Source organism: Salvia hispanica, chromosome 3 (genome assembly GCF_029641045.1).
Source record: "Salvia hispanica isolate PSC_SH4W2 chromosome 3, Shi_PSC_v1, whole genome shotgun sequence".
Classification (NCBI taxonomy): Eukaryota; Viridiplantae; Streptophyta; class Magnoliopsida; order Lamiales; family Lamiaceae; genus Salvia; species Salvia hispanica.
In genome coordinates this window covers 12,501-29,665 of record NC_142694.1, presented here as the reverse complement: position 1 = coordinate 29,665, position 17,165 = coordinate 12,501, and the positions used below count along the sequence as shown (strand labels likewise).

General features: G+C 36.9%; 3 protein-coding genes across 6 annotated transcripts; all 3 read left to right on the top strand.

Annotated features, from left to right (window-relative positions):
* Positions 1-176: 176 nt before the first annotated feature.
* On the top strand, positions 177-5,919 carry LOC125213691 (uncharacterized). Of its 2 annotated transcripts, XM_048114368.2 has the most exons (7): positions 177-347; positions 421-553; positions 1,340-1,443; positions 1,987-2,128; positions 2,207-2,347; positions 4,305-5,249; positions 5,350-5,472. In XM_048114368.2, exons 1-7 carry the CDS (start codon positions 307-309, stop codon positions 5,356-5,358), a joined length of 1,515 nt encoding a protein of 504 aa, XP_047970325.1. In that variant the 5' UTR covers positions 177-306; the 3' UTR covers positions 5,359-5,472. The 2 variants fall into 2 exon arrangements, with proteins under 2 accessions (XP_047970325.1, XP_047970323.1); XM_048114366.2 differs by having other exon boundaries at positions 178-347; positions 4,305-5,919.
* Positions 5,920-6,122: 203 nt separating this feature from the next.
* On the top strand, positions 6,123-8,677 carry LOC125213692 (uncharacterized). 3 transcript variants are annotated; one of them, XM_048114371.2, is made up of 2 exons: positions 6,123-6,646; positions 8,440-8,677. In XM_048114371.2, the coding sequence occupies exon 1, from the start codon at positions 6,185-6,187 to the stop codon at positions 6,629-6,631; it is 447 nt and encodes a 148-aa protein (XP_047970328.1). In that variant the 5' UTR covers positions 6,123-6,184; the 3' UTR covers positions 6,632-6,646; positions 8,440-8,677. The 3 variants fall into 3 exon arrangements, with proteins under 3 accessions (XP_047970328.1, XP_047970329.1, XP_088924237.1); XM_048114372.2 differs by having other exon boundaries at positions 8,437-8,677; XM_089068111.1 differs by lacking the exon at positions 8,440-8,677 and adding an exon at positions 6,837-7,136.
* A 1,468-nt stretch (positions 8,678-10,145) lies between these two features.
* Positions 10,146-14,473, top strand: LOC125214078 (DEAD-box ATP-dependent RNA helicase 52C-like). Its single transcript, XM_048114955.2, has 6 exons — positions 10,146-10,929; positions 11,313-11,396; positions 12,696-12,938; positions 13,191-13,343; positions 13,427-13,543; positions 13,764-14,473. The coding sequence occupies exons 1-6, from the start codon at positions 10,492-10,494 to the stop codon at positions 14,265-14,267; spliced, it is 1,539 nt and encodes a 512-aa protein (XP_047970912.2). The 5' UTR covers positions 10,146-10,491; the 3' UTR covers positions 14,268-14,473.
* Positions 14,474-17,165: the final 2,692 nt, after the last annotated feature.

Below are 17,165 nucleotides of genomic sequence, written 5' to 3'. Positions count from 1 at the left end.
CTTGGCCTCAAGAGTCACTAGTACACTGGATAGATTGGGGCCCAAAGAGGGGAGCAAAGCAATTGCCTTAGTATTTAAATAAAAAATTCTCGTGGGCCGAACAATAATGCGCTTAATAAAAGACAAATACTCTACCACTTGTATTTGTAACTTGAACTAACATATTTTAATAACGAAAATTACTAATGGCGGACCCATTTTCCTGATCTTCTTGGACTAAAAGTAAAACATCTAGACTTCACTCCTGTTTTTGAAATTGAACAACCTTATTTTCAACGGAAACATATCTGATATCACAGATTCAAAATGCTCGACGGAATTTTGGGCCGTGGATTCAGCGTCAAATGGTACGATCTCTCCTTTGCTCTTCTTCTAAATTGAGTGTTGTTGTCGCAGCTCAATTTATGTTGCTGTGTGCAGCAAATCTCTGATTAAAGCAACTGGAGCGAGGATCGCGGTGGTGCGGCGGAGAGCGGAGGCGAAGCAGAGGTTCCTTAATGAAGATCTGGCCAAGCTACTCTCCAATGGCCTTGATATCAACGCCTATGGGAGGGTACATCATTTTTCTCTATTTTTTCATTTGTTTGGTTGTTCTATGGATGCACATTCTTCGTCTGGCTGGATTTTCGTGTGGGGTTATTGAAAGATATATTTATTTTATACACTTTTTTTCCATATATGTTTACCTAAATAATTCTAATTAGTTCGGTAGATGAGCTAGTTGTGACTTGTGAGTGTACTGTATGTGCCTTTGTTAGCAATAATTATGTGTTATTTTCTGATTCGAGCACCCCAGCAATGGTCGTCGTGAAAAGAGTCCCAAGTCAAAAGAGTCATTCTGCGAGGAGCTCCTAGTTTGATGGTGATTGATCAAAAATTAGGTCTCCTGAGAAGCGAGAATATGCTGTCAAATGGAGTGACGAGAAGCATAGATGAAATTGAATTTAGACTGATAGACTACCAAGAAGATGAGCAAGTTTTTAAAATCCATAAAGCATTACATTAGCAACAGTAGTTCTGTTTGGTGCCTTTAGTGGCTCGAAATGGATGTGACAAGTAGCAAGAAACAACCAGTTAGATTGCAAGCAAAGAGAAGAACTGCTATCAGAAATAAGTAGATATAGTTTTTGTCTTTGGTTCATTCTGTGATTTCCATAGTAGTGTAATTTAATTACATGGAACTTGATTGACTATGTGAACCATGGACGTAATTAGATTCCGATTTCATATTGTAATAGTTAGTTTTGCTGCATGGTGACTGTGTATTCGATCTACAGGCTGCTTATGGTTCATGCTTTAAATTAGTCTTATCTTGGTACTTTTTTAACATGTCAAACAGACTGAAGAGTTTCTTTCTGGAATGAATCTCTTGTCATGCTATGACTTTGTTGAGAAATCTTGTGACTATATATTGAAGCAACTTTCAAGAATGCAGAAACAAGGGTATGTATATCACATACAGTTAACTCTTTTGTTTTTTGTTTAAATATTGCTTACTGTGGTGGCTATTATGCTTCCTGGGTTAAAATTAGTCAAAAGCATGCAAACCAGTTATTTTGTTTTATGCAATGATATAACTAGTGCTATAATTTTAAAATAAGTCAAGAACATGTTTAGGGCATCGACGACATGATGCAATCTATTTAGAATTTAACTAAACTATATTGATTGGAATATCAAGCGCACATAAAACAGTTGCATGTTATATTTGTCTGTAAAACGTAAGCTGAGATGTCTGTTCAATCCATGATATTTGTGGTCACTTGTCTTTATAGTTTTAGATTCCATGTAGTCTTCCAAGTTTTCAGCTAAACTATATTTTTAATATTTATACTAGTCTATAAGATTATGCTAAGTAACCACGAAAATGTGTTTATTTGCTAATCACTGACAATATCTGGAATGGATGATGACTATAGCAATGCGGCTTACTTCTTCTGTGGCTTCATGCTGCATCACTGAGCAAGATATTGCACTTACTTACAGGGAATGTCCTGAAGAATGTAGAGAGGTTGTTGCATCCCTGATGTATGCTGCTGCAAGGTTCTCTGATTTTCCTGAACTGCGAGATCTTAGAGATGTATTTCAACAGAAATATGGTAGTTTAGAAGCCTTTGTTAATCAGAAGGTAATGCCCTAATTCTGTTGAAAAGGTTGTAGTCGTCATAATAATATTGAATCTCCAACTTTGATTCTTTTTTGTTAGTTTGTTGAGAAAATGTCTTTGAGGCCTCCTCCAAAAGAAGAGAGACTGCAGGTGTTGCAAGACATAGCTTCAGAGTTCTCAATTAAGTGGGACTCCAAGGGATTTGAACAGAGAATGGCTGCTCCTTCAGTGGTTTCACAGGTAAAACTTTAATCATTAATAATGTTCTGTAAGAATTGGAAAACATGTAAAAGAAAAAAAATCATATCATAACCTCTTTAACTTCTTTCAGCTCTGAAGTTTTATAGGTGGCATGCCAATAGTAGAATCTGAAGGATACCTGCACTAATAAAAGTCTTTCATTAGGATTGAATTTTGGAATTTAATTTGCCATCTTCAAACATCTTGTTTATTGGATTATGTCTGCATCATTAAAATATGTTGGATGTCACTGATTTTTTGATCTGTTTACTATTTTTACCATATAAAGCTAGTGGTTTAGTTATCTTGAAATGATGTAAGTCATGTAACCTCAAAGGCTGTTACATTAAGAGAAGCCCTGTACTGCTATTTTGATGTCCGATGAACTCGGCACCCAAGCTAGACTTTTGGATTATCTGTCAACCTTTCTTGATCTTTCTGAACTTGTTAATATTTGAAATGTGTGGCTATTATTAGAATAGGAGGTTTTAGCAAGAAGTACCAGACTACCAGATCAGTATTACATTGGGTTGAGAGTTTCTTCTAAGCACTTAAGATTGTCTAGAAACTTATACTCCCTCCGTTCATTAGTGTTGGAGCATTTCTTTTGGCATGGAGATTAAGAAATAAATATTTAATAAGTTAAGTGGAGTGAGAATAAAGTATGAGAGAGAATAAAATAGGAGAGTTCTGAGAGAATAAAGTAGAAGAGAGAATAAAGTAGGAGAGTGAATAAAGTAAGAGAGATAAGTGAGTTGTATTTTGCCAAAATAGAAAATGACCCAACTGTAATGGAACGGCTCAAAAAGGAATATGATCCAACACTAATGGAACAGAAGGAGTACTTGGCATTTACGTTGCAAGTTCTGATTATTTTCCTTTGGTCAGTAATATTGTTTTCAAGTTTCAACTACTTTAAAGTTGTTCTTACGAGATTCTGGCTCGCAATAAAACCAAATTTAAGAATAGAGGGACCTATCCTGATTAAAAATAATTTTAGGATGCTGCAGTCTCTTCCTAGCTTTATCAATGAGGCAAAACGAAAAACAGTAACTTACTAAGAATATAGACCATCTAATCATCTATGATGGAGTTAGAAAGAAATTGATGTAACCCAGTATAACATCTGTTGGCATAAGGGCCAGTCCTGCATTATGTGTTTTACTTTTGTACACGGGAGCTCTGATTTTATTTCTGGAAAATATTTTTAGCTCACTGCTATAATGAAGCCACCTAGCTGGTATTTCTACTTGTGAAAATCATCTTAGATAATGCTAATGCATATTTTCTATAAGTCCCTAAATCCATAAACTTTTGCCAAATTTTTGGTATTTCCAACGAACTTTAAAAATGGTCTTATATATTACAAACTTTACATTTTGTTTGTTGTTTGTTATTTCCAATGGCAGGCCAATCACCATATCGACTAACTTATGTTCATTTTTTATCCTGCTTGGTACTAATAAATCAACGTGGTTTTCTATGTGGCTTTTTATCCTACTTACCATTGAACTTAAAAAAGTGGTCTAAAATATCATAAATGTTTCACGGTTGCCCACGTAGAATAGTTTTTCGCTGAATATATCTTATTTGTGTTGGGTTTGGAAATAACACATAGGAATGTAACGTTTAGTTTGTGATATTTAAGACCAACTTTAAAGTTTGTGGGAATACCAAATTTGGCCAAAGTTCATGGTTTTAGGGACCAATACCCTTTCTATAATCTGGGCATTTTATTCCCCCCTCTTAAATTTGGTCGTGTGTACTGTATACTAGTGAGACATGAATTACCAAATTCGTTAGATTGACAAGTTTTTTTCCTCAAAGATGACTATAACTTGTTGTGACATTTACCAAGCATATGTGAATAGTTTTTTATAATTTATAATTCAACAGAAAAAACATCCAATTTAAATATGGATCATGTATGATGACTACTGAATGTACATTTTTTCAGGTGGATGTAGTGAAACAAAGGCCTGGGCTTCTGGAGGAGAAAAGCAGATTAAAAAGCTGCGGTGGAGAAGGTAAAATCTGGAGAAGAGATGAAGGTGATCATCAAATTTCTAGAACGAAGGATGTAATCAGGTATAGAGAAAAGTCAGTTTTGAAGAATGGAGGGAGTACTTTGCAAGGCGATGATGATAATTTGAATGGTGGAAGGCACATGTTAACTGTAAATAAACCTTCATATCCTACAGAGACATGCGATGCAGACTTTAAGGCAGAAAGATTGAACAATTCATCTCATGGGAAGATACTGGGTAATAATGCTCAGAGTACATACTCAAGGGCCAGTAATGGTATCCCTAATTCAAGGAAAGGAGAAAGTGTAGCAACATTATTCAGTGAGAAGACAAACTTTTTTCCTGGTTGTGTTGAACAGCTTGGTAAAACTGAAAATGCCATTTTGTCTTCTAAGTATTCCAGTAGCGATGGTTCAGTGGGCTCAACGATGAAAGGAGTGGATGAAGGTTCTGATAGGTTGAAATCTTGCTCAAGTTACAGCCTGCCTCCACCATACATCAAACCAAATCAGAGTGCCACTCGCCCTCCTTATGTAAAGCTGAAAGAAGATAAACATAAACTCAGTGGAGGTTCTAAGGATTCTCTGTCTAATCCTTATGTCAACGACTGCTCGGGCAGGCCCCATACAGAATCAGATCACAGTGACCGTAATGAAAAAAATGCTGCTCCTGCCAGTGTAAAGAGTTATGGGCTTGAAAAGGAGCATGATTATCAAGACGAGAGAATTCCCTTACCAAAGCCACGATCAATTCGAAGGAAACATCATAAATCATCATCATCCAACAACAATGCCGTTGATACTCTTGAAGATGTTAAGGCAGTGAATAAGAGCTCAAGTAGCAGGAGAAAGGATCATTCTAGGAAGGGCTTGCAGGTACTGTTTGATGATGAGCACCACATAAAAGATGATGAAGAAAAAATGATAGATAAACTGTTGATGCATTACAGCAAGAAACCAACAAGTTATGATGCAGGAAAGTTGAAGAAAAAAATGTTGGGCCAGCCTCCTCATCAAATCATTTGTGGGGGTGAATCATCTTCTGATCAAATCAAGCATATGCATGATAGTAAATTTGAAGCATTTCCAACTCCTGCTAGGTCTGTTTCTCTTCCTCCTGAACAAGCTGCTCCACCAGAAGCAAAGAAGGTTTTTGCACGATCCAACACATTCCAGCCCGATAATCAGGCTACGCATGTGCATCCCAAGTTACCTGATTATGATGATCTAGCTGCTAGATTTGCGGCTCTAAAGGGTAGATGAACAAAGAGAGGTAATGGAACTTGAGGAAGTGTTCTTAACTTTTAATCTCATCGTGCAAGGACAAGAAAGCTGTAACTGCTAACAGTATTCGATGTGTAGAGTGAACTTAGGTATAGAGTACTGGATTTGCATGAAATAGATATTGCAAAAAAAGTTGAATAGAAATTTATGAAGTTTTGCTTACTGTAATTCTTTGGTAACTATGATCAGTGCTGTAATGTTAGTTGTACGATTGTATGGTTTGTGTTGAGTTTGAAATGGTATGATTTCTGATTCGTTAATAGTTTCAAATTCTAATATCTACATGATTCGCGGTAGTAGAATAGCTCGTTTAATTATACCTCTTTAACTGTAGTACTTACTATGAATCACACAGATTAATTCAAAAATTAAATGATATGTTTATGACTTTTTAACAAAATTGGATTTTCAAGGAGTGAGGTGGCAGTTAGATATAATGCTTTTGGGCTTTGGCCTTTTGCATTTGATATTCAGCTTCAACGTTGTCAAATAACCACCACCACACGTCCTCACCCCGGCCTCCATTAATGGCGACATCTCCAATTCTCCTCATCTTCTGCCTCTCTCTCCTCGCCGCTGCCTCAACGACGTCCGAAGCCACCTCTGCCCACGACGAATTGATAAACTACGGCTTCCCCGTCGGCCTTCTCCCCGCCGACATCGACTCCTACACCCTCAATCACACCTCCGGCGCCTTCACGGTACTGCTTGGCGATAAGTGCCGCGTCACGCTGCCTCCGGATAACTACTTGGCCTCCTATTCCAAGCGAATTACTGGTAAGATCGACGGGAATCGGATCGCCGAGCTCGACGGTATCAGCGTTAGGGCGTTCTTCAAGTGGTGGGGAATCACTGGCATCAGATCCAATGGCCAGGATTTGGTGTTCGAGGTTGGTATGGTCACCGCCAAGTATCCTTCGAAGAATTTCGACGTATCGCCGCCCTGCGAAGGCCGCCGCTCTTCCTCCTCCTAGAGAGAGATAATCTAGGTCATCTCTAACTCCTTTATTGTTCGTATCATTGAGTTTCGATTTAGCAGAATCGATATCTGCTATTATTGAGTTTCAATTGAGCAATTTCTTTTGACACATGCATCAGAAGTATTTAGTCTATTTTTCCTGCCGTTGCCGTATCTGTTGTTCACAACGACTAGCATGAATGTTATTGATTGTTTTTCAGGTCTTTACTTCGAGCAGCTATTCATAATTCGAGTACTATATGTTGAGAAATGGTGAAAGATTGATGTGGCGATTGCAAAACTTCTTTACTACTAGTATTTGTTTCACAACTGACAATGTGCTCAACTTAAATGTAACACTGGTGGCCTAAAGGGTCTAAACCCATCGAGTTGGGGTTCCAGTCCTAATGCAATGAGACATTAGTTGTATAAGCAACTACTTTGACATTCGTACTCATATTGCCAAAATTGTTAAATTTAAGTTGAGTCCCTTCAAATAGCATTCCAACTTTTGTTCTTAATGGATGTGAGATGCTCACATTGCATTAATGCATTGTGCTATGAGCTGATTGATCTCCATATATACCTTTTTACACATGTTCATCTTTGTGCACACTTGTAGCCAACATTTTTGTACAGCCGGAGATTATAGACAAGTTATAGGATAACCATGGTCAAATTTGAGCCGTACTCTTGAGTCTTGTCTTTATTATTTTTAATAAAGCAATTTTTTTTGTGTTTTTGTTGTTTTAAAGAATTGTCCTTTGGACACTGGTCATTGATATGCTTGGATGGTTTTGGACATTTTGGAGCAGAAACTGAAAATAATTTATTGGAAGTGGTGATATCTTTGGTGAGAAGCACACTAAAATTCTGATTTGTTTTAATTCTACTTTTAAGAGGGAATTGAGTAGAAATTTGTTCTTGAAAAACATAAAACTCGTTTTTTAGTAATACATGATTAAGATTCTCCTTATATGCTGCCATTGCAAAAATCTTATGCATCATGGGTAATTGTTTGCTGATGATAATAATGTATTGTGGAATCCGAATCTATATATTGCTCCATTATACTGTAGTTACTTTCACGCACAGTTTCTGGATGACGTACTGTAAGAGTAGAGTTACAGAATCATGGGCGCAAAATTTTGATTTCACAAGGTTATCAACAAAAGCACTCCTCTATGTTTACTACTATGATGTTAGTAGTTGTGATGATGTTAAGTTTCTTGCCAGCTTAACTGTGTCATTGTCAACTATTGCTTAATCGGTTCATTAATTCGTGATTGATGTGTGAAAGGTAACAAGCATAAAATCCTTCTCGGTTATGCAATGGGCATATATATGCTGGTGCTGCTTAATGTTAACAACCTTGCAATCCATCACCCATTATGCAATGAGATTATAGATGCTCCTTAATGTTGGAGAACTCATTGCTGTGACTGCATCTTTTCAAATTCTTAACTATGGAGTAGTTTTTTTCTTGCTTTCCAGATCCAGATGTTCTAAGATTAGGAAAATTCAGATGGCCCATCTTGTTGCCAAATCTGTTACACTTACTCCCTCCGTTTCCTAAAAATAGAAACTTTGAAAACACCCGGATTTTAGTGCAAATTGGTAAAGTAAGAGAGATGAAAAGAAAAAATGGGTAAAGTATGAGACAGGAAGAGAAAAGGCAGTGGAATTAGTTTTAATGGATTGTGGGGTCTATTTTCTAAAATGGAAAATTTCTATTTTTAGTAAACTTGCCAGAAAGAAAAGTTCTATTTTTAGGAAATGGAGGGAGTATTATTTGTAATTATAACCTTTTCTTTTCTTTAGCAGGAAGCATTTGGATGCCTTGGGGCCTTGGCACTCTCCAATAAGCTGTGATGTCATTTAAAAACCCTGTAACTTATCATTTAAAAATTTTATATGGTAGAAGCTGTGTTTGGATTCAAATGACATTAATATATATGGTAGGTAACACTAGTGAACTATTGGATTGTCTTGCATTATTATTGTATACTTGATTTGCTCAACTCATTTATATTACTTGGGTAAAAGAGTGATTTGGGTAGAATGTGTTGATTAAGTTGTGGATTTTAAACATGAATTTTGGAGTATGTATGTGCAACTTCTATGCATTAGAATTTGTAGATAAAGAGGGTATTTGGTTGAACTTACCAGCTTGATAATTTATACATTTTTGGTGACCGAAAAGTATCCAATAAAAACCAGACAACATAAATCTTTTAAAATGAAAATTTCAATAGCACCGAAACCTGCATCCAGAATCAGTCAAATTCATGTCTATATGTAATTTATCAAAAAAGTAAAACATTATTCTTATTATTTCTAACTTTCCAAAAATAAATGAATAAATCTCTCCAAAAAGAATAAATCACTAACCTTGGCTGACGCCAGCATCCGAGTCCGGAAATGGAAGCACAGGCCTTTGAGATTGAAGAAGCGAAGAAATGGTGGAGCTAAGTTTTCCCGGGAGAGTGGTTCGGTAGTCGAGTAATTTTTGAGCCGTTTCCTCTAATTCCAGTTCCAATTTCAACACTTGTTCTTCGTCTGCAGCCAGTTGAGCATCATCTCTTCTTGGCTCTGAAGCCATTAGTGTCAAAACCCAATACTAGGCATTACAAGATATTCTTAATTTTAAGTACTCCATTCTGTATACTTAAAAAAATTAATTCTGCGTGAAGGAAGAAATGAAAGGCATTGAATAATTGAATAAAGAAAATAAATTGAAACGTTGCTGGAGAAGGGGAAGGATCACCTGCTGTGGTGAAAACCACAGCACTAGATGCTGTGCGCTTAAACGCAGATTTTTATTCACTAAACGGCAGCATTATGATGTGGAGTACAATTCATTTAATCCTCGCCCACAAAACTTTATTCATTAATCCATTTACATCTTATTTTTATATACTTTAAAGATACGTACAATATTTTTCTTTATTAGGATTTCTAAATGTTTTTTGTAAAACCTTTTAATTTTAGTTATAGGTTACTTTAATAATATAACTTTATGTAGATTTTATTATTAAAATATTAAAGGTATTCTATAAAAAAATATTAAAAGAAAAAAGTGTGTACTGTAGTTTAACAAAAATTTACTTATTTTCTTTATTATTTTTATTCTTTTAATAGAATATATTTATTTGTTTGTGCAGTAAAATAATACTTTAAATTCATCTGTAAAGTGAGTTAAAACTAAAATAAGTAGCAAAAATATTCCATAGAAAAGGATAAAAATATTAACGAAAAAGAAATAGTACTACATTTCTGTTAACCACAACACACTTGTTTTCTTGTAGTAGTAATATTTTTGTTGGAACATCAAATAATAAAATCTATATATTATTAATAAAATAACTAACTAAAAGGATTAACAAAAGAATTCTAATTAAAGAATAAATTTTGGTGGGCGGGTGGGGAATTAATGAATTACTGTAATAGATAAAAGGAATAGTATAGTATATCAAATTTGCTGCCGTTTAGTGATTAAAAATTTGCGTTTTGGCACACAGCATCTGGCTGCTGTGGTTTTCACCACAGCAGGGGATCCTTCCCCGCTGGAGAATTGGAACTCTTCATTTACCCATCTGGATCAATCTTCGTCTCTTCCCCATAAAATGACGAGTGATGTGATTCTGTAGCCAGGTCCGTACTACGCACACAGACACACACCCCCTTCTCTCTCTCACCCAATAATAACGACAAGGCCATATTCCACGCACTAAAACACACATGCCGTTTTTGTGATATATCATCCCTCTGTCCCTCTCTTCTCCTTTTCCTTTTCATTTCACAAATACAACACTCACTCACCCTTCTCTCTCTTTTTCAAACACACCATTCTCTCTCTTTTTCAAACACACAGCTATGTCCTCGCCATGGTTCGCCGATCCGGCACCCGGCTTCGGTCCCTCCCATCTCGCAGACAAGTTCGACGAGCTGGATGTTGGCGAAGAAGAGAAAGGCAGCGTGCCTGTGGAGGCCGAAGGGGTGGACATTCCGCCGCCGGTGACGTCATTTCAGGAGATGAGATTCTCGGCCAAGTCCTTGAACGACAACATACGGCGCTGCAACTACGTGAAGCCGACCCCTATCCAGAGCCACGCCATTCCGGTCGCCATGATCGGTAGGGATTTGATGGCGTGTGCTCAGACGGGATCTGGGAAGACTGCCGCCTTCTGTTTCCCTATTATCAACGCTATTGTGGTTGATAAGACGCGGATGACCATACGCCGTATTTCCGCCGGCGCTACGGCTTTCCCTGTCGCGCTCATTCTGGCTCCCACTAGGGAGCTGTCCTGTCAGGTCCACTTCAACTATTTTACACACACATTGGAGTATATGTTAGTACTGTATAAGTCTCTGTTTCATTTAAACCTCTCTCGCTCTGTTGATCATTGATTGCGGTATTCTGCTACCTACCTTCATGCTTTTTTCGTTCTCACCAAATTCATTTCACAAAAATTTGTCTATACTTTACCGAAATCCTATTTCACGTTATAACAGATCATGTTTTAATGATAATGCAAGTGTTGAATAGCCTTTTGCCACATTATAAAACTGTCAAGAATTATTAAATTGGGGTTTTGTGCTTCCATATAATTCCGTTTCAAATTTTATGAGCAATTTGAAATTTTAGTGACTAATACATGTTTGATTTTGGTTGTTTTGGCTTTGATGTATTATAGATTGATGAGGAGGCCAAAAAGTTTTCGTATCAAACTGGAGTCAAAGTGGTGGTTGCTTATGGTGGAGCTCCTATTTTTCAACAGGTTTACAGCCTTATTCATTTCTCTGCGAGAGTTGTTCCTTAGAGTCTGCCTTTCAGAAAAAATCTAAACTCTTTTTGGTCTACGACTATGAGATTTTGAAATTCGAAGATGATTCAGTTTGCACTTTATTTATTTTTATGTTTCACATCAATTTAGTCCATGCTTTACTTTTGTTATTTTTAATTTGTATTTATATTATTTATTTGAAATGTGTTTTTCAATTTGTTTAGTTGTAATTTTTAAAACTGATAAGTTTATTGTAGTGTTTGACGTGTTCATGTAACTATTATATGGTGGTAATATTTGATGTTTTAAACATGTAGGGTGAATCCAAATCTCATACAGTACCATATTAGTACTATGTTTTTTTTGATTGAATGAAATGAATTAAAATAACATGCATATATATCTACATGGAAACTTCTCATTCATGCAATGATCTCCAATCTTTCAACAAACCTGTTGCTGATGATCTCCAATCTTTCAACAGTCTTCTCAATGCCATTATCATATTATATCTTTGTTTGTTGATATAAAATGGAATAGTTACATGTATATCAATATAACAAACTCATTCATGCAATGATAGCCAGGCTTATATATGACCAAAAAAAGAAGGAAGAAACAAGTCAGTTATAACATCATTTCTAACACATGACAAGCTCTCTCAACTCTGGTAGAATTATGATTCTTGTTTGTTGATCCAAATATCTAAGGCGTTTTCATATTGTATTTCTTGTGGGTTGAAATGGAATGGGAATAAATTATATGCATATGAGCATATCTACATACAAACTTCTCATTTACGCTAATATTTCCATTTCTTGTGGGTTGACTATTACAACTCTTTTAGAGTATTCCATATATTATGTTTTTTGTTTATTGATCCACATCTCAAAATCAAAGGCATTATCATATCATACTTTTGTTGCTTGAAAAGAAATTGAATAAGTTTCATGCATATGTACATAGCAACTTAACATTCATGCAATAATCTCCAACCTTATAGAATGAGAAAAAAATTGGAATATCAATTGTAACATTCATGCAATAATAACTTTTGTAGGATTATGATTCTTGTTTGTTGATCCAAATGTAAAAGGCATTACCATATTATATTTCTCTGGTCGACATGAAATGGAATAAATTATACGCATATCTATATAGCAACTTTTCATTCGTACAATGATCAATCTTATAGAATGACCAAAAAATAATAGTTGAACTTGATTTATAACATAATTTCAACCTCATGAACTCTCTTAAATTGTGTGAAACTATGATTCTTGCTTGTTGTAGTTGCAAAATCTGGCAAGGGGTGTGGACATCTTGGTTGCTACTCCAGGCCGACTTGTAGACCTGATCGAAAGAAGGCGAGTGTCCCTTAAGAATGTCAAGTATTTGGCATTGGATGAAGCTGACAGGATGCTTCATATGGGCTTTGAACGCCAAGTGCGCAGGATTGTTCAGCAGTCGGGGATGCCTCCACCAGGTGCAAGGCAGACTATGCTTTTCAGTGCAACATTTCCAGCTGAAATTAAGGTCAGTCTACAAGAATGTATTGTAGAGTGATTTTTGTAGGCATCATGGACTTTTTTCATTCTAGCAAAGCTGAATCCTACTTGTTTCTTTATAATAAACTAAGAATATTTGAATGAAGTGACATAAATTTGTACTAGAACATGGAAAGGAGGATGACAGACTCTTGACTGCTTTATAGTGTAGGATTGATTATTTTTTTTTTATGATTCTTCCACCTAATTTGGTTCTGATCACTTAAACTTGTTCTTTCAGAGGCTTGCATCAGATTTTCTATCCAACTACATATTTCTAGCTGCTGGAAAGGTTGGTTCTAGCACCACTCTCATTATTCAAAGAGTTGAATATGTCCCTGACATGAAGAAACGAGAGTATCTGATTAATCTTCTCACTTCCCAAATCACTGAGGTAATGTGCAGCTGTTGAGCTGCACTTATTTCTTGCTTCCATACATCATCTTTGTTTATGTATATGACATTGCCCTCTTCCAGGGTGCTGGTTTGACACTGATCTTTGTAGAGACGAAGAGAGGAGCAGATGCACTGGAACGTTGGTTGTGCAGGCAAGGTTACCGCTCCGCTGCTATCCATGGCGACAAAGTGCAAGTGGTAAGCCTATTTCCCTTCTTATAGGGTCTCAATATCTCTGAGTTGACTTATTTCTGCAACTCTTTCTGCGTTGTTTCTCAATTTTGTCCTATCTTTAGTTTCCTCTAATTCAAAAAATGCAGGTCAGGTATTTTTTCTGCTTGAATGTTGAGTGTTGAACTATGTCTGTTGATTCTTGAAATCTTCTGTCATTTCCATCATTTGCTTTCCCTGGATTCAGGAGAGAGAGCGTGCATTGAGATCATTTAGACAGGGCTACACTCCGATCCTCATAGCAACAAACGTTGCTGCACGCGGACTGGACATTCCTCACGTTGCTCATGTCATAAACTTCGACTTGCCTAGAGCCATTGACGACTATGTTCACAGGATAGGACGGACTGGCCGGGCAGGCAAATCTGGTCTTGCAACAGCCTTCTTTAATGACAAGAACTTGCCCATTGCAAAAGAGCTCGTTGAATTGATGCAAGAAGCTAGCCAGCAAGTCCCCACTTGGCTCACTGAATATGCCCAGAGATCTTGTGAGGGCAGCAATCGGTCATCCAACCATGACTATTACAGAAACAACGGCTTTGTGGATGACAGCTCTAGCCAATATGGCACTTCTATGGAAGCGCCATACGATGATCATTTTGCCTCTTCATCAGGTGGGGCAACCACATTGAATTCACCATATGCTACTGATTCGTATGGTGGGGTGACTGCCTGCGGCTGGGATTATTAAATTCCCTCACTGCTTCCCCTGTTTTGATGAACTTCATATTAACATAATTAAGTAGATGCATAGATGCTCAAGTCTAGATTCCCTAGAATTTTTGAATGTTTTGACGTGATTTTTGAATCAAACTATGTAGGAGTGCTACTTACTATTATGTTATGGTTTTTGAGGCAATGGCAGGGAAGTGTCTTTATCCGATTATCGTTTTTTTTTCTCCCTTTTCATACGGCCCGTTTTGTCCCTATTTAAAAGTGTTTTAAATGTTCTGTTATATTTTTATTGCAGTTTTGAATTCGATATTTTTAGTTGGGCCATTTGACATAATGAATATAAATATCTGTATTTTGTATTTTGGTTAGTTTGGGCTTTGATCATATGATTATGACTGTTCCTCATATGATTTATGTATACTTGTGTTGAGTGTCTTGTGTTTCTTCGCAATATTTTCTATTTTGGTTAGTCTGGGCTTTGATCATATGATTATGACTGTTCCTCATATAAATCTCTGCATTGTTCTAGGTAATTGAATACATCCGATAGGCCGAACTGGACATAAAGAAAGAAAACACTCCTCGATCGTCTCGTCTCCTTCCATTCACATAAGATTATTATCCCTATTCATATAAGATTATTTTCCCTGTTCTAAGCAAGTAGTAGTAATAATAATTATTGCCAGAATGATATTTAATGCTATTCCATATAAACAAAGATTGGGATAACTATACAACAATCTTTTCTAAAATCAAACTAGACATATAAGGCTATCTGCATCCTTGTCTCTTATCCGTCTCTTAATTATCCCATCTCTTTACTATTCATAGGCTCCACTATACTTTTCAGTTCATCTCATAACAAAGAGACATCACCTGCATCTCTCCATCTTAACCATCTCATCCCTTGGGTAACAGTTGGACATTCTCGAAATTGGATTATCTCTCCATCGTTTTTCTGAGAAACGGCTCAAGGCATAACCTTTGAATTTATTTAGAATATTAAAAAGCCCATAACTTTCTCGTTACTCGTGATAATTGACCACTACAGGAGGCTTTGGAAACCTTATTCCATGGGTAACAGTTGGACATTCTCGAAATTGGATTATCTCTCCGTCGTTTTTCTTAGAAACGGCCAAAGACAGCCGTCTTTGGATTTATTTATAATATTAAAAAGGCCGTAACTTTCTCGTTACTCGTGATAATTGACCAATACAGGAGGCTTTAAAAACCTTATTCCATGGGTAACAGTGGGGCATTCTCGAAATTGGATTATCTCTCCGTCGTTTTTCTGAAAAACGGCAAAGGCAAGCTGCCTATGGATTTATTTAGAATATTAAAAGGGCCATAACTTTCTCGTTACTCGTGATAATTGGCCACTCCAGGAGGATTTGGAAACCTTATTCCATGGGTAACAGTGGGGCATTCTCGAAATTGGATTATCTCTCCGTCGTTTTTCTGAAAAACGGCAAAGGCAGCTGCCTATGGATTTATTTAGAATATTAAAAGGGCCATAACTTTCTCGTTACTCGTGATAATTGGCCACTCCAGGAGGATTTGGAAACCTTATTCCATGGGTAACAGTTGGGCATTCTTGAAATTGGATTATCTCTCCGTCGTTTTTCTGAAAAACGGCAAAGGCAGCTGCCTATGGATTTATTTAGAATTTTAAAAGGGCCATAACTTTCTCGTTACTCGTGATAATTGGCCACTCCAGGAGGATTTGGAAGCCTTATTCCATGGGTAACAGTGGGGCATTCTCGAAATTGGATTATCTCTCCGTCGTTTTTCTGAAAAACGGCAAAGGCAGCTGCCTATGGATTTATTTAGAATATTAAAACGGCCATAACATTCTCGTTACTCGTGATAATTGGCCACTCCAGGAGGATTTTGAAACCGTATTCCATGGGTAACAGTTGGGCATTCTCGAAATTGGATTATCTCTCCGTCGTTTTTCTGAAAACCGGCAAAGGCAGCTGCCTATGGATTTATTTAGAATATTAAAAGGGCCATAACTTTCTCGTTACTCGTGATAATTGGACACTACAGGAGGCTTTGGAAACCTTATTCCATGGGTAACAGTGGGGCATTCTCGAAATTGGATTATCTCTCCGTCGTTTTTCTGAAAAACGGCAAAGGCAGCTACCTATGGATTTATTTAGAATATTAAAAGGGCCATAACTTTCTCGTTACTAGTGATAATTGGCCACTCCAGGAGGATTTGGAAACCTTATTCCATGGGTAACAGTTGGGCATTCTCGAAATTGGATTATCTCTCCGTCGTTTTTCTGAAAACCGGCAAAGGCAGCTGCCTATGGATTTTTTTAGAATATTAAAAGGGGCATAACTTTCTCGTTACTCGTGATAATTGGCCACTCCAGGAGGATTTGGAACCTTATTCCATGGGTAACAGTGGGGCATTCTCAAAATTGGATTATCTCTCCGTCGTTTTTCTGAAAAACGGCAAAGGCAGCTGCCTATGGATTTATTTAGAATATTAAAAGGGCCATAACTTTCTCGTTACTCGTGATAATTGGCCACTCCAGGAGGATTTGGAAACCTTATTCCATGGGTAAAAGTGGGGCATTCTCGAAATTGGATTATCTCTCCGTCGTTTTTCTGAAAAACGGCAAAGGCAGCTGCCTATGGATTTATTTAGAATATTAAAAGGGCCATAACTTTTTCGTTACTCGTGATAATTGGCCACTCCAGGAGGATTTGGAAACCTTATTCCATGGGTAACAGTGGGGCATTCTCGAAATTGGATTATCTCTCCGTCGTTTTTCTTAAAAACGGCCAAAGACAGCCGTCTTTGGATTTATTTATAATATTAAAAAGGCCGTAACTTTCTCGTTACTCGTGATAATTGACCAATACAGGAGGCTTTGGAAACCTTATTCCATGGGTAACAGTG

What these genes read in the sequence shown, in the direction of transcription:
- LOC125213691 (XM_048114366.2), top strand. Translation starts at nt 307, where the DNA reads ATGCTCGACGGAATTTTGGGCCGTGGATTCAGCGTCAAATG. An exon ending in TCAAGAATGCAGAAACAAGG is followed by an intron (nt 1,444 to 1,986) that starts GTATGTATATCA and finishes ACTTACTTACAG; the next exon opens with GGAATGTCCTGAAGAATGTA. An exon ending in AAGCCTTTGTTAATCAGAAG is followed by an intron (nt 2,129 to 2,206) that starts GTAATGCCCTAA and finishes CTTTTTTGTTAG; the next exon opens with TTTGTTGAGAAAATGTCTTT.
- LOC125214078 (XM_048114955.2), top strand. Translation starts at nt 10,492, where the DNA reads ATGTCCTCGCCATGGTTCGCCGATCCGGCACCCGGCTTCGGTCCCTCC. An exon ending in CATTTCCAGCTGAAATTAAG is followed by an intron (nt 12,939 to 13,190) that starts GTCAGTCTACAA and finishes TTGTTCTTTCAG; the next exon opens with AGGCTTGCATCAGATTTTCT. An exon ending in TCACTTCCCAAATCACTGAG is followed by an intron (nt 13,344 to 13,426) that starts GTAATGTGCAGC and finishes GCCCTCTTCCAG; the next exon opens with GGTGCTGGTTTGACACTGAT.
- LOC125213692 (XM_048114371.2), top strand. Translation starts at nt 6,185, where the DNA reads ATGGCGACATCTCCAATTCTCCTCATCTTCTGCCTCTCTCTCCTCGCC.